At 45.2% G+C, this 17,276-nt stretch overlaps 1 protein-coding gene across 2 annotated transcripts in view; it reads right to left on the reverse strand.

Annotated features, from left to right (window-relative positions):
• Positions 1-536: 536 nt before the first annotated feature.
• Hrs (Hepatocyte growth factor regulated tyrosine kinase substrate) overlaps positions 537-17,276 on the reverse strand; it is a 30,722-nt gene continuing 13,982 nt past the window's right edge. For both annotated transcript variants that reach the window (XM_065445529.1, XM_065445528.1), the window contains 6 exons: positions 14,271-14,351; positions 11,995-12,216; positions 10,289-10,505; positions 5,617-5,789; positions 3,869-4,643; positions 537-2,058 (listed from right to left, as the gene is read on the reverse strand). In XM_065445529.1, coding sequence (XP_065301601.1) covers positions 1,886-2,058; positions 3,869-4,643; positions 5,617-5,789; positions 10,289-10,505; positions 11,995-12,216; positions 14,271-14,351 — 1,641 coding nt within the window. In that variant the 3' untranslated portion in view covers positions 537-1,885. The remainder of the gene's footprint in view (positions 2,059-3,868; positions 4,644-5,616; positions 5,790-10,288; positions 10,506-11,994; positions 12,217-14,270; positions 14,352-17,276) is intronic.

Below are 17,276 nucleotides of genomic sequence, written 5' to 3' on the forward strand. Positions count from 1 at the left end.
TCAGTGTTTCCTTGTGACAGCCTTGCCATAATCGTTGGGTAAGTTATACAGGGTCTTTCTTTAGACCATACAAATATTTAATCAAAGAGGTTATGAGCACGGTGAGCATGGCATGTCTCTATAAGAGTTGTTAGGTAAGGTAGATGTGCTTTGGCGTGCGCAAGTTAAGTTGTCTTGCCTGGCAAGCAGCTGGCCGCAACATGCCTTACCGGTATTTTCCATGACAAGCCATCATTCAAACTTAGTTGCGCACCTCCAACTGAGATGGGGCAGGGAAATGTCGGCTGTCAGACAGCATTTCCACCTGTCAGATTCCAGATGGGATAGCTCATTAACACACGCGCACACACTTTTAGAAAACTACCTGGTTTCTGGCCAATCCACCATAATGGGCAAAGCGCCAGTTTGGAAACAAAAGAAATCATTACCATTTCAGCTTTTCAATAAAGTGGAAGGCCTTCTGGTCCACAGCACTAACATATTTGCATCGGAACAAATACGTTTTTCGCAGGTTAAGGTCACAGAACACATGTGGGTTAGCATAAAGAAAGAAGCCTTTAATATGAGAGCCATATCAATGTACACAGGAAACAAAGCAGCTCCAGTTTACACTCACGCTATACTTACAAAACATTGCCATCATGCCGCTTAATTGCTTTTTCGTACGTATAGAATGTTTCCACAAGCATCAAAAACCTACTATAGCCTCTTCAGACACAAACACAAAAATGATGACAACCACAAAGGACCAGCCGTGCTTCAGAGTGACAAGAACATGATAATTGGGCATTACAGTACTCAACTTGGTCATCGCAAAAGCTGCACTCTTGGAAAGGCTGACCATACTTTTATATGTAATTAATCAGACGTACGATTTTCTTCCCCCGTGGTTTTGTAGAGACTGCTGAAAAATAGTACGTGCACGCTGTTTTAATGCTGCAATTCCGCCCCCCACAAGCTTTTATACAGCATGTACAATACTGCGTTCAATATTACCATGACTGTATTAAATAAAGTCTACAATTCTGACTTTCGTTTACCCCTGTAAGAAAAAAAAAAGGGCAAATAAAGGAATCGACGTCGCGTAAAAGTATTAAGCATTAAAAGTGGCACCTCGCAAAGCCCACACAGTCGTCACTAACATGCGACGAACGCTTTGCATGTGCTTGTAAAATGAAGTCGACTGCCTGAAACTAAAATGGCAATGCAGCCGAGGGACAAACTTTTGGAAATCTCTGCTCAACACGCTGCCTTGATGAAAAGCCCCGATTAAGTGTCACTGCAGACGTACCGCACGTTCTGTTCGGGCAAGCCTGCTGCAACGTGTGCCAGCGGGAGAGCAACGTCAGTTGAGTCGCCGCATTCGGACCGCCTCGACGCTCCCACGCCCGCCGCAACTGAGCAGCCCGTACATTTCGTGCCTCTGCACTAACGTCCTGGGGTTGCTGTCTTAACGAGTGGTAGTGCATTAAAAAACATTGGTCTTTCGTTTATGCATGTTACCTCGCTTTGATATAAAGCTGCTGTAAGGTCACCTCGAGACAATTTGTTTTTGCCTGCACTAACCTCCTCCCCTCCTACTGGTGCAATCACTGACCAAGTTAGTTGACCATCCCACTTTGCTGAAGAGTAAAGCAACAAAAACAAAAAGCGTGACCAGTAGTTGTTCGCATCACCTCGCAGAGGACAAAGAACAAAAAGCATTGGTAGTTCTCAGGTGGGTAGAACTCGAGGCTGAGCGTGTGATAGAGTCATCCTACAATGCCAAGACTGTACACTGGCTTCAAGCGGGCCAGGCGAGTGTTCTGATGACGGAAAGGACGACCTTGACCGAGAGCAACCAAGTTCGTTGAAGACTCCGGGCCCGTAGCGAAAGAGAGAGAGCTCAGTCGAAGCTTATAAGGGCAGCCTCTTGCACAGGAGGAGCTCCGGCTGGTGCGCCCGTGGCGGACTCGAAAGACGGGTTGCTGGTCGGCGGCCGATGGTGCTGCGGCGGAGAGGCCGCCGGGTTTTCCTGGTGCGGCATGCTTTGCATCATGGGCACGCCCATCGGCATCGCTGCAAAACATGCAACAGGGAAACTACAGCTAAAGAGGAGCGCAGCTTCTCTGACGGAAGCCAGCATGAACGTTACGTCACCTCCAGTGAAGTTATCGGACTGTTCAGGCTACATGTCTCATTATATATCTCTTTATCTTGTAGTGTATAATATAGCAATGATCCCGTATTTTTGCATGTATAACCCGCCACTGCGTGTAATCTGCACTCCAATTACAACAGGGCGAAAAGAAAAAAAAAATATCCACTTGCATAATTCACGGAAGTAACTGCATACAACAATGCTCAAATCTCTGCAAAAATAGTCTCCATTCGTGGATGCACGACTTGTCTATGTCGCATCTTCAGCCACAGGGGCTCTGTTCTTCCATTTTTTGGCGATGCTGACAAAGCTGGATTCACACGCTGGACGTTATCGCGAACGAATCAGTCGCATGATATTTTACGTGAATCGGATCACTATGCAGCTAGCACTCGGACTAAAGCAGATGACAGTGTGGACGGAGAAGCCCTCGCAATGGCAACGGAGCAAATGCGACAGCCGAAAATACCAACGGTGATTTGGCTTAGTGCTGCATCGCAAAGCACTTCGCGCAGACTGAGGGAGCGCCGCGGAAACGGGTGAGATACGAGTTTGCCGGCGTTGCGTGCGCTATTCGCTATCTACTGAACGCAATATGGCAACCCATAAAGCGGAGGAGAAGGGGCGACCGTGAAAGTGGGAAGAAGGGGGCTTCAACATGCAGGGGTGCCGAGGAGGTGGGGTTCCCTAGAAGACAATGAAAGTTTCAATGGCGAAGAACCTTGCCTTGAGTTGAGGCTTCACGGCAGCGTAGTGCACGCTGTTGTGAAACCCACGGCAGCGTGCACCACGCTGCCGTGAAGCCACACTTCATGACAAAATTGACATATAATCTGCACCCCCAGTGCGGATAATACTTTGCGGATTATATGCAGATTTTTAAAAATTTGGCAGGGGTTATACATGCAAAAACACAGTAAAGCTTGTCACTGACAAACACAATACTGAAATTGAAGTAACTGACAAAACTGACAGAAGTGATGCAACGAGAAAATATGACTAGCCTTTACTAATATTTCTTTAACCCATTTATCTCTTACCATACCTGTTCACACTGCTACTTATCGTATCATTATCTCTGCGGTATAGGTATAGTAACAAGATACCACGTTTATTCATGTAAGATCCGCACCTTTCTTTACTTTTGTAGGATGGAATCTTGACAGGGTGTGGCTTTCGCAAGAATCCAGCATATGACTAAACTGCTATACCCGTGGATGACAATACGAATTATGCGAAAAACAATGCAAACAATGGCTACACAGTAGACACATGTCAGTCCAACAATCAACGCGAATGATCAAATTTCCGCTTCCTTCTTCAATGCTGCTATTGGCGATGTCACTCACATTGTGACCGAAGCTTACTACTTCATCAGTGCGCTCCCAAAAATGGTTGTCGTGCAGTTGTTTGCATTGTAGCAAATAACCTTGGCGATATTTTAAAATTAACCTTTAAAGTAGGGGGTGCGGGTCCTACATGAGTAAATTCCATTATCGTACAGAAGAAGTAGGTACCCGGGCAAACAAATGCAACTTGGAACGCAAAGAAGCAACAGCAACGTGATTCTGAGACACACTGGTTGGTTAGTCACTGTCACATCGGATAGCTCGTTATATCCGTGTTTACCATCTAGAGGGTTGCAACTGTGTTTGCGCACCACTGAACAGATAAGCCATGCCGCATACTTGTAAGCAGGCGACAGGCACCTGAAGCGAGTGAGCTTACCCTGCTGCATGCTGTACGCCTGGTAGTCCATGGGGAGCCCCATGGGAGCGGGCATGCTCACGGGGCCATACTGGGTCTGCACCATCATGGTGGCGTGTGGCGGTGCCGTCCCCATCATGTACGGCATACCTGGTGCACCGGCAGCCGGGTGCGTTGGGGACCGGTAGGCCGGCGGCATTGTGGGCATGTGCATGGGAGGCCTCGCCTGCTGCTGGGGTGGCATTTGAGAGGGCATTGGCATTGGTGCCGAGTGGGGCGGCAGGGAGTGCATCGAGAGGTGTCCCTGCGGTGGCGGCATCTGGTGTCCCTGTGGTGGAACCGAGTGCTGCCCTGGTGCCGTCCCGGGCGTTCCTGGTGGTGGTACAGAGTGACCCTGGGGAGGCATGATTGTGTGTCCTTGCGTCGTCATTACGTGCTGTTGTCCTTGTGGTGGAATGGGATGTCCTTGCGGAGGCATTCCCTGTTGAATTGTATGGCCTCGCGGTGACATCATCTGACCCGGTGGCGCTGGCGGCATGGGCCCGCCCTGGAGTTGTGGTGGCAGGTGCATCTGGGAGTGGTCTTGCGGTGCCCCCATGTTGACCGGTGGAGGCTGCTGTGGAGGCATTGAGTGCGGTGGCATGCCCTGTGGTGGTGGTGGTAATCCGGGCGGCTGGTTCGGGAATCCGGCACCGCTGTGGTGGTACTGTTTCTGCAGCTCGTGCCGCATCTGCAGCTCCCGTTCCTGCTCTTGCATCCGCTGGAGCGCAAGTTGATGCTGGTACTGCAGGTACTCCTGCAGCAATTGGCGAGGTGTTTAACTACTAGCCAGCAACCTTTCGCAAAGAAGTGTTACTTATATTATGGAGTTTAACGTCACAAGACTGCACAGTGGATTATGAGGGACACCTTAGTGGAAGGCTTCGGATTGATATTGACCGCCTGGGTACTATCAAGGTATTTTTCAAGCATTTCAAGGTATTGTTCAAGTCGAATGCTGCTCCTCCCGGAGAAATCGGAAATGCCACGTGACTGGAATTCTCTCGCATTCGAACTGCGCTCCCATCTCAAAGGTGAGAGCACTTCTGAGAAGCTTTGATCGAGCGAGGTGAATGCATTCCGAGTGCTCGATTTCAATTAGCCAAATGTAAAGCATGCCTCAGAAGAACTTCAGGTTGGCCTAGTTGGTGTTTACTGTATATCATACTGACCGCAAATAAAGACGGGGACAGCAGAAGAGAACAAAAAAAAAAAAGCACGGGCTGCGTTTTTGTGTTCTCTTCTGCTGTCCCCGTCTTTATTTGCGGTCAATATGATATGCAGTAAAGCATGCCGCCAGAACGCTCTAGAGCACACAAAAGCAACCAGTCGAATGTACCATTACTTCTGACTTTTGTGCAACGCAATAAACCAGAAGTTGTCCTACCAACTAGCCTAGGTTGAAGCCTTATTGAAGCTAGAGAAATTGCGCAAATGTTACTTCACTATGCAAATATCTCAGTCAGGATGGCATAATAAGTATACATAAATAAGTAGTTAATAATTAAGCCTGGAGTTATGTACAGTACCTAGATATTTGTGCTCTATGTTGAGAGGTATTTGTTGTCCACACAGTTCTATACAAGGATCTGGAACCAGGCCCCTCTTTCTTGAGAAAAGAGCGCAGGGAAAATTTTGTGGGGGATTGATTTTAAATCCCTTTTTGTCTGCCCACTTGGACACTTTGTCCAAGCCCTGCTGCACCTAATAAGTAAGTTAAGTGGCCTCACTTGTTTCTTCTGCCTCATGATGTGCAGCTTTTGGGCCATCTGGATCTGCCGCTGCCTCTCCGCTTCATCTGCCTCCCGGCGCAGTTGATCGCGATGCTCGTCCCTCAGCGCATCGAGGGCCGCACGGGCGTCTCTGATCTGGGCCAGCTTGTCCTGCAGGCCTTCATAGTACTCTGCGTGGCACAGGTAGACGAGGACATTGTCACGTAACCCGAGAAAATGCACATTCCGCAGCAAAGGATGTAGCGCTGCTGCAGATAACCTCGAGAGGTGGCAACAGTGAGCAGAGGCAGCAAGACAATACGATAGACAAAGGACAGCAGCACAAAAGAGTGAATAAAACAACCGAACTTTTTTTACTGGGCAAACTTAGGCCAAGGGAGTGAGGAAACACTTAACTGACAACGACAGCGGCCAGCACGATTGTAGAATCAAGTTGTGCTGCTCAATTGCGTTTTCTATTTAAACATGTCATTGTACGCAGCAGAACAGTTGGTATTGATGATACTAGTTCGATGGGATATACATACTGCTGTAATCATAATGTGCGTACAACCTTGTGACAGGCCCACCTCGCTATCCAATTGACAACAGCATTCACAAGTGTTCCAGTACAAAAAGCGCGTCGACAAGGTATCCGGATATCTGCAGCCCTTTCCAAGATTTATACTGCAATAAAAGAGCTTGCTAAGCACTGTCTTATGTGTATGTGTCCTTCTTTTTGTATGTCCCATATAACGCACAAAAGCGATGTTCAGTAAATCCCACCAACACACCTAAGAAGAAGGTCTATTAAAACAAAAGGGTCTTCATCAAATAAACTCGGGTGAAAGCTTGTGCTTGTGTCTGTCCTGCCACGTTACTCACCTGACTTCATGCACAAAAACGCTAAAATTAATCACCACTACCAACTCGTTCGCAAACTTGCACTTTGCTCGGCCATTTCTGTGAGCAGTAGTAGAAAAAATGCACACAGACTGTGCAGCCACAAGTCAATGACTGCACGAAACAGCATGCAGTTCGTGCAATGAGAGCATGGACTTGGATGCATGAACTACCAGCCTCAGTCATACAACTGATCCAATGCTTACAGAAGCTATGCTTGGGATTTATCTTCACCTGAACGCCTCTCTCTGACACAGCCGGTAACTGCGTCACTCTCCACCTCTTGCAAGCAAGGATAATTCAACTGCCAAGTGGCCGCTCAAGTCATTGACGACGAAGTTAAATTTTTGTTTTGCCAGTGATGGGTATAATGCACCAACCGTAATGTGTTCCTATGTAAGTGAGAAACGTTCTTTAAATTGGCAGTCTATGAATGTAGTCTAAATACAGGTTGTTCAAATAACTGCTGACATAAAATTGTCGGCTCAGCTGCGCTATAGAGATTCAATTCTCTTAAAGCGCAGCAAATGATTCATTATGCTACATTTTGCCACAATCATTTCAAAACGTGCACAAGTGCAGCAAGGCTTTGGACATGAAAAAGGAGGCTCATTGTGGAATCGAAACCAGTTGTGGCGGTCTTGTGGTACTACTAACAGACACCACACACACGCACTGTGGTTGTGCTGCCAAAAGCCACGACCACTCAGCGTTCGCCCGCTAAGACAAAATAGTAGTGTGCACCCCCCTTTGCTCTTCCAAGAGAAGCGCACAATCGGGAGGGCCAATTTGGCAGCTTTTGGGGACGCAGTCACTGCATGTCCTTCGACCACCACACCAGGCTGAAGTGCCAGGCTCTTGAGTTGTTTGTGATACCACATGACTGTCACCCAAGACTTGACTGATATTTGTTATGTCCAAAGCCGTACTTTGCTTGATGCACACATTAAACGGGTCATATAAAAGGTGCTGCAATCAATTATTTGTGGTGCTCTCGACAAATTGAGGCTTTGTACTGTAAGTATGGAGCCTACAGCCAAGTAAAAAAAAAAGAGCAATAAGAGCAGGACACAAAATTTTTGTGTTGGTAGTATAAAAAGAAATGCTAGTAAAGGTAAGTCAACGCATGCCGCATTATAGCTTATGTAAGTAGGCGATGTACTGATTTGTTAAACTGATTTTCTTTTAATTTATTTTTTTACACGTGGGACCCAATGGTTCTTCACCAAAGAGTAATCATGGATAAAATGCAAGTTGAATTAGTAAAATGAGGAAGAACAATCTCCTCTCCTACAATCATATGCTATTAAAATGTAGGATGGTCCTAGAAAGCTATCGCATTCTCTTCATTTTGGAGTGTCCCCACCCAGCAATAATTGAACGTGTGCCAGGCATGTGTGGCCCCAGATAAGGAACAGAGGACAACTTCCGTGAATAAACTTTTTTATGCTTAGAACTTATCACTCACGCTTGAACTGTCAGTGACATGCTGGCAAAAGTATTAAAGCTGCTTCACATGCAGCAACTGGTATGGCCAAAAAAGATAATAATAATAATAATAATAATAAATTCCACTGCAGTCACATGCGTCACACAGCAATTCCCACCGAAAGGGTGCAATTTTTGTCAGAGCACGCCCAAGGTTGCCCCCTGCTCACAAAGCATTCACGCACGCCTGTATTGTAGCCGTAGAAACATGGAAACTAGTGAAATGTTTGCATTTTTGTTATATTCCTTTTAGTGGAATAAATATCAGACTTTGCAGTCTTTAAAGAGATTATCAACCGGCCATAACGTGTTGCGAGATGTTGGTAGAAATTAAAATACCATGATTTATAGCGTTAGCAGAGAGTTTCTGCAGACATCAAGCGAGATGTGTTCATGCTTGCTTGATCATGTATGACACCATGCTTGTTAATTTAGTTAATAAGCGAATGCTTACAAGCTTATACAGCTCATAAAACTACTATCCTTACTTCATATAGCTGTCTGTTGAAATTGCTACCGCAATTGATACTTCATCATTCGGGCGAAACTGCGATTCTTTTTTTACTTTCTTACAGCTATGACTGCACTTGTCTGCCTCCCAACAATACCGGTGTATATACCGTATTTACACGATTGTAAGTCGACTCGAATGTAAGTCGACCCCCCCATATCGCGTGACCGAAAAAAAAAAAATAAGAGTGCATACCCGAGGGCGCATTCGATAACGAAAATTTATTAGTAGCTGACATGCTCATTGGACTACTCGTCTTCACTAGTGCTGCCATCGTCATCGTTGCTGCGGTCCCACAGCGCATCGTGGTCCAGCGAAATTTCAAATTTGGCAAACATCTTGCAGAACAGCAGCCCACGCCAAATGCACCTAACCACACGCAGCCGTCAGGGAGGCTCTTTTGACAGGTCCGGTTAGCGTAATTTCGCAGTCTTCTGCCGCCAGCCACTCGTTGTACTCACGGCGGAGCAGAACCTTAAAATTAAGGCGAAGGTCCGGGCTTGTTTCATGACCACGTCGCACTTCACTGGCAGGGACCGATCATGCATTTCAGCGACGTACGCCGCGAGCTTAGCATACAGCTCCGGAAAGCGTCCAGACTTCGGCACGTGGGAAATTTCTCACTTGCCGTCACAGGTGAAAATTTCGCTTCGCTGCAGTCGCCACTCTCGCACCACCCGTTTAGAAACATCGAAATTGCGGCCCGCTGCGCAGCGATTTGTTTCTTCGGCGTAAAGGATGGCAGCCCTCTTGAACGCTGCTGTGAACGAGTCCCGAACGATTAGTGGGCCTGGAGCACTCATGACTACTGGGGAAGCATAGAAGTAGCACGTAGCCGGCAGTCAAGTGGAACGCGTCTAGCCTTTTAACAGAAAAGAGAAACCCGCAAGCGCTGTCTGCTCTTCCATGAACTACCGATGCTCCCCGCAAGCGCCGCCGTTCTGAGGGTGCCGCCGCAAATGGGAACAGCGGCGCTTCCATCAACTATCGACACCCCCTCACCCATCATTGTTGCATGCACAGTAAAACTCTCAAAAATGTTGAAAAACCCTTCCGAAAAGCGAACAAACACGCGGGATAGCGAAAAGATACGGGTAGGGCCATAGAGGAACCATAAAATTGTAACTACATTGTAGCTCCCGTTGGTATCGTTTTTTTGGCGGCGCCATGTTTTGGTTTCGATTGTAAGTCGACCCCCCAACTTCAGACTTTCAAATTTAAAAAAAGGGGTCGACTTACAATCGTGTAAATACGGTAATTGTTATCGCACTCACCTATCACTATTTCCAGCATGTTTTTACTGTACGACTACATTCTGACTGCAGATTAAAAAAATTCCTATAAGAATTATTTCATGGTGATTTTTGCATCACCAGTGTACGATTGGATACTGACTGGTAAGCTTTCAATAATAGTAAAAAGAAAATGGGTATGATAAAAATTTACTCAGTCCCTGACGCACTGAACTGTTGAGATGGGTTAGTCTGCAGCTGTGGTGAACGAAACGTTATGCAGCATACAAAAAAGGTGCTGGCACGGCAACACGTGATAAAAAAATGTAAAGTTAAAATTAAATGACAACGGCAGGAAAGCCCCTACTTTCACTGCGCTTGCCGGCACCCAACACCACCGACAGTCGCGCCAATCACTACAATTCGTCGACAGCATGACCAACTTGAGAAAACCAGTTGCAGAGAGCGCGCGACGGCTGGCGCGGTTGCGGAGCAATGGAAATCGCCGTGTCGCCGAGCGAAAAACCACGCCACAGGAAACGGCCTTTTCACTCACCGCGGAAATCCTCCTGCTGCTGAAGGTGGTGCAGCAGCTGCGAGTGCATGTTGCTGACGCTCATGAACAGGCTCTGCACGTAGGAGTCGTTGGCCACGTGCCTTCCGCGTGCCGCGTTGCTCTGCAGCCGGTTGACGAACACCTCCAGCGTCGAGCGCAGCTGGGCGACAAACTCTTCGAGCTGGGAGTCTGCCTCACCAATAATGCCGTCCACTTTCTGGAAGAACAGGAAGTAGGTGGGGGGGGGCACCAATATTTGAAACTTTCGAACAACGAATCAAATATTGGCCCAATTAATTCGGCCTTCGAATTGAACAGCCACTATATTCGTATCTACGTCTTCTAATATTTTTTCGAAGAGCTTTCTTGTCTTTCAATTCGCCATCTGTGTGCAATCAGGCATGAAATTGGAGCATATGTGAGACAAATTTAATCCCTAGTCACTATAGTTGACATAAAACACGAGAAGTTATGCAGCAAAGCAAATTAAGGCACTCAGGGATTCAGACTTTTTCAGCTAAACCACCATTATATGCACTCTCTAGCGACTCCAAAGTATGCGAATCAGCTGCTTATTCGCTCCTTATGATCCATTTCAATAAACCAGATTTCATAAAGTTCTATTTAACAACAGAAACTAGCTAAGTTTGTGCATATGCCAGGAGGTGAACATTGTTTTCTATATATGTTAATGATGAAGATGGCTGCGTGCTCATTATTCCAAAACTATTCAATATTCTATCCAATTTACTTCTGGCATTGTTCGATTAATATTCGATTTGGTTTCGAAAATCCCTAATGGAACACCAGCATAGCTATGCTGTTGACATAACACTACAGCATCTAAAATCGGTGCAGCAATGTTAATTGCAAGGGCCCCATCATAGCAAGAGTTCCTGAACTCCTTGACACCAAGGAACCCATCCACCTTCCAAAGAGCACCACGAAAGCCTTATGCCAGCCTAACCTACAAGGAAACACAGCGCGACAAAGGGCGAGTAGAAAATAGTGGACAAATGCACACATTTTAAATGCAAGGTGAAAAATGCGCGCTCCTGCATTACATGTGTGCGTGTGCATTTCGTGCACCCACGCTGCTCTGTTCCCACTATCTTAGGTTAGCAAGGACCGGTGTTCCCGTAATATCACGTTCTAGTAATCTTGTGTTCCCGTAATCTCGTGTTCCCGTAACCTCGTGTTAAACAGCACCCAAGCCGATAGCCCACACTCCTGGTCCTTATTGGGTATGACACAAGTCCCAGCACGTCGCCTCCCAGGTTTGTTAACGCACCGCAGGCCCCGTCTTATCCCCAAGATCGGGCCGAAGAGCCGCACATTCTCAGTCATGATTCACTTCTGCCAGAGCTGTTAATGACTGCGTTGACCAACAGGCGAGGTAGGCAGATCCCAAAGAGTGCAGTCTATGGCGCAATGCAGTTAATTTTTAACTATATTGGCTCCACTTTCGCCCCTACCGTTAACTTTACATACTCTGCGACTCATTCTCAAATTTTGTTGCACTGAGATCAACATTTTGATAGCTTTTGTAACTTGCTACGATGCTCCGGAGGCTTTTTGAAGTTTTTTTTTTCTTTAGAAATAGTTACAAGATACCCAGATACGCAAAACCTGTGAAAAGTCAGCATAGACGACCTTGTCTTTAAAGTGACTCCACACGAACTCACCCAGTCATCTATCTAGCTCACCTCTGCATTCTTAGGTGGAACAGTGTACGGTGATCCCGCAGAGGTTGGTGCACTGGGAATCGGGCTCTGTCGCGACGGCAGCCCATCAACGGCGTTGGTGTCCTGTTGCTGCTGCTGTTGCTGCCGCTGCTCCCAGTAAGCACGGTTGAGATAGCGAGCCAATTCGGGGTCCCCATCTGCCAGGTCCTTGCGCCGTGTCTTGTCTGCAGCTTTGTCACCAGCCTGCATCCGTGTTTGGGAAATGAAACTACTTTATTTTGTCACGTTTTTACTATTTTCAATTATTAGTTCCATGCATGGACGGCTAGGAATTTACCGTAATGACTCTATTCTAACCAGCCCGTGATTGCACCATGCAGTGAGATTTAATTACTTCAAAGAAACACGTAAAACACAACACACTTTCATAGTGCAAGAGAGAAATAGTGATTTGCTTTCATTTAAAGAACTGAAACTAAGTGCGTCAAAGACACAGTGGACAAAGAATCACTCATTGTCGCTGACCGAGGTCACCAATCGTAATGATAACCCAGATGCGGTGCGATGCTTTGAAATGTGCGATGTTATTCTAACATACTGGTACTGCAGTTCAGGTCCAATTTATTATTAATTCTTACAGTCAAACTTCTATAACAGAGCTAATGAGGTGAAGTGGATCACCTTCCGTTCAAGTGCGAAACTGTGTTTCCCGAGTGAAATTCTTATTTCAAATAGTGAATGTCGCTACAACATTAGCACTTCGTCCCGCTTCCATTTTTGCAGCTGGTTTTTGAGCAAACAGTGACACCAGATTGAGTGCCACATTCAGAAATGCATCCCCATTCATGACATTGCTTTCAAACGTATTTGCATTTTTTTTCTTACATTGATTGACAAACAGCAATTTGTTTTGTACAGCTATGACAATCTGCTCCGCTATGCTTATTGTTTGTTTAATTTTGTATATCCCCTTCAGGTGCTACATGCGCAATTTTCAAAAAAGCACCGATTAAAGGTTCGATATTTAAAATGCATCACGAACATCTAGAAACACCTCCGCCTGGACCTGTACTACAAATTTGAATAATACACGTAAAATGTTTTAGTAAAACGAGTTGGGATATGGACAGCTGGATCTTTGCCTTCTGTGTCATTTTGACTTCATGTAGCAGGTTCCAATCTTTCGTTGTTTTCACAATGTTTTACATCCGGCATGTATTTCAAGTGTATGGATAGGGGCTTTACAATACAAATTTAATTCTCTTTGTGGTAGAGTTTAAACACCACAAGGAGTGGACGTTGAGCAATAAGCCGCTTTCTGCAGCTCGAGAAATGCCCTGTGCCCATAGGTCACACGTCCTTTGGACCAATGCATTGCATACACACAAAATGGAGAAACAGCAACACCAGCAATTGGTTAAGGCAAATATTTCAAGTTCACTGAAACCGACTTACTTTCATCAGTCAAAAACAGAAGCAAAGTAAATATAACATAAAGCACTTATGTAACATAGACACTTCTGTAAAACATAGTAGGTCAATATTACAAGTATTTTGTACAGATAAATAAAGAAATGAGATTTATAACACTGATCAGCTAGAACAGGTAAGATGAATTACTAAACATTTTGAGATATGCATAGTTGGTTAATCAGCATGCCCTCTGGGATATGGTAAAGAGAAATGTTATTTGCATTGAGAATATTAAGGTGCCTAGGTAAAACATATGATGGAGACTGTTGGCGATATGTAGTGTGACACAAAGGTTGGCACCACTGGATAGAAAGTCGGGTGTCGTAAGCAGGTATGGAACAGTTTAGCTTGAACAAGGGCAAGAGTCTGTCATTATTACCCAGAACTGCAATTTGGTACATGCTCAACAACTTGAAGGAATACCGCTTGTTGACTTTGAGGACATGAAAAGCAGTGAAGTATGAGTTAGTGCGTGTGTACCATGGTACATTGGCAATCAGACGTATTGCTTGTGTTTGAACAACAAGAATTTTTTGTTCATTTTGTTTAGCCACTCTGCCTCATATAGCAAAACAGTACAAAATAACGACTTTGCAAGGCATATTCCCTTCGAATGCTAGGGATTGCACATGTTTAAGGTATGCACCACGATACTTGGCATTTTCCCATTATTGTTCCACTCTACTTTTTAACAAACTGCTGCTTTATGCATTAAAGCACAAAAATGAATGAAATGTTCACGTGTTTCGTCACAAGATTTAAGCTAGCTTTTTACACAGCCAGGAATTGTGTTGTAGTTGGTCTGCGTGCAGCGCGAAACTCACGTCGGTAGCAGACAGAGGAGGGCTTCCCGCATTGGTCGTGGTCGTATTCTGCCCAGTGCTGGGAGGTTGCCATGACCTCCGCTGGTGAGGAAAAAAAAAATATGAACAAGCACGCTTAGCACTTGGCCTTGATACAGCGTAACATGTTATGTTCCGCTGTCATTTTAAGTGAAGTGTCTGCTACATGACACGTTTTCTAGGAAGACTATGCCACTATCCCGAAACAATCAGTCAATATGCCCTTCCAATTTTTCCCTTCACACAATGAAGAAAGAGAAGAACAGTTCACGCTGGACAACACAAACGCACTTGAAGCAAGGGACTGCCTTTACTCTTTCCTAACCATGGAAAGAAATGGGCCTTTTTAGACGGCTCCAGTAAGGATATTCTTATTGAACACCATCACGGTAACAATAATGTGCTATATATCATTAGAGAGTTAAGGAAACATACTTTTTAAAGAGAGAAACATGAAAAACTAATCTTAAGGCGCAATATCCGGTCAACCTGCTTCACATGCTTTCAGACTGGACACATCACCTGCCATCGACATGAGCCATTAACCCTTTGACTGCGAAGTTTTTATTTGAACTTCAGAATAACGAACTTTATTGAAAAGTATAGCATATGTTTACAACGTTGTGCAGCTAACACAAAGATAATGAAAACAAGACAATATTCTGAAATACACAATTTTTTTTTTTACTTCAATGTCCTCCAGCCCATGGAAGTTTCAATATTCTGATTCATAAGCGACGTGTGCAACAGAAATATTTTCTGCCCGGTGGAAGCTGCCTCTTTCTGGTAGGGGTCCTACAAATACCAGGGCAAAACATCACACTCTGCTGGGCTGGGGGCAGCAAATCTCCACGATATCCAGCAAAAACACTTCATATAGGAGATACAACATTGCCATTACCTATACAACATCTAAATTTTAACATCTATACAAATCTAAATCTAAAATTTAGTAGGCTGCGAAGACAGCACTCACGGCCGAACAGCTGCCGAATAGGTTTTGAGAGTCTCCGTCTCCTAAAATAGCCTCCAACGATTTGACACCATCCTCAGACTTACTGCTACTGGTAGCATCCAAACAATTATCCGAGAGACGCAGCAGAATCAGGACAATAATGTTGGTCTCCCATGAAGGCTCAGCACTCCACTATCAGAATGCCTGCCGTCTACCCACAACAAGAAATTTACTCAGAAAGCGAGTCTGCTCCTTAGACTAGAATGCAGATGGCACAGCAAGTCCGTAAGGTCACCAGAAGCCTAGAAATTGGGCGTGGAGGTTCATGGGTCATCCATGACTCACGTTTAACTGCCGTAGTAAGTAGAGAGATAAGTTAAAAAAAAAGAACAGTCCATACTGGGAACTGTTGTAAGCAACATTCAACTGCCTCATGAGAGGGTGGGCCAGTTGACTAAAGCTTGTTGTCTCAGCACAAACAATGCCAATACAGCTTGTCGAAATCTGACGATAAAAATTAGCAGTACCGCACTAAGAGAAAAGAAATTAGACTCGCAAGATTGTACATTGATAATACCGTAATGCATAGCAAAAGTCGGAAATACAACACTTAAAAAAGCAGATAACAGCCTTCAAAAATATATACAATATATATATTTTCCTGCCATGTGTTGCACAGGGAATGCTTTTGGCACATCCATACCCGCGGTCAACTTTTCATAACATGACGCAAAAGTGGCGGGGGTGGAGCCCTGTGCACGTATTCTTATACAAAGTAGACCAGGTGAGTTTTACACTGGTTTGGTTTCTCCGAACCTGCATAGCTTCTACTTTAGTGAAGGCGACGGTTGTGAGTTATGGATGAGTTTATCTGTTTTCCGCTTATACATCGCACACAATTTGTTTCGTCTGCTTTGACCGCCACTTGTTGCAGAAGTTCCCCATCGATCTCGGATGAGCGCAGACAAGCAGCCCAGCAGACAAAGAACACTCACCAGAAAGCATGGACGGTATTTTGCTTTGCGAAAGCAATGCGTACAATGTGCAACGGCCTCGTTTGTGCAAGAATTCCAAAGTGCAAACAAAGCAATGAAATAAAAATACTGTAGCAATCCATGCGTGAGAAAGACGGCAACATATTCGGTACGCGCGACAGAGGAAGGCCGGCAACTTGACGGCTTCAACGAAACTGTAGCAACAATGGGTCCATCGTCGTAAGCACTTACATTGCAACCTCTACCACTCTGTTTACAAGTACAGGGGTGCTTATTTCAGCCGCCAGGACAAGTGAAAGAGTAGCAAGCCAAGCTGTTGATGTCCACCTTGTCGTCTTCTCTTCTGCTTCTGGTCTAACCAGCCATCATCATCATGCTTACGCATGGATTGCAACAATGCTACCCGACTGGGTAATAGCACCTTGAAAATAGGTCTACATGCTCTATAAAACAAAACAACTATGTACTCTACAATGCATGTTCGAAAACTTGGAACGAAATTGCGGGAGCAGTAAAGCATGCACACTTTGGTTCCGTAGCCTGCGCTTCGTAGCCAAGAAAAGCTGGCCACGAGTATAGGCAGGATACTTAACACGGACTGAACACAGGCTAGCTGGAGCACACTTCAAGAAGCAAAAACATCGCTGTGTCCACGTCGTACCTCTGTCTCTCATCCCTTTTCGTGAGCTAAAAACAGCAAAGTTATGGAATGCCAACATGCCCAAACTCACGCTCTTTCAAAAGAACAGGCCAGTGGGCTAGTTGGCATGGCATTAAATGCAATATGTACTTTTTATCTGCCAATATCCATTACATTTCATAGCTGAAGCACACCTTTCCAGTGTAAAATAAATAAATAAATAAATAAACAAAAAAAAACAACCCGCTAAAGGCTACTCAGGCATTGTGCAGCTCCGAGTTAAAAAAAAAAAGAAAGAAAGAAGGCAGTCCGCAAGCTATTTTCAACATTTACGTCTGTCCTATAAACCCCCTTCCCTCCCAGTCATTGACATTGCGACTAATAAGGCCTGCTCTTTT

Source organism: Dermacentor albipictus, chromosome 8 (assembly GCF_038994185.2).
Source record: "Dermacentor albipictus isolate Rhodes 1998 colony chromosome 8, USDA_Dalb.pri_finalv2, whole genome shotgun sequence".
In the NCBI taxonomy this organism is placed as follows: Eukaryota; Metazoa; Arthropoda; class Arachnida; order Ixodida; family Ixodidae; genus Dermacentor; species Dermacentor albipictus.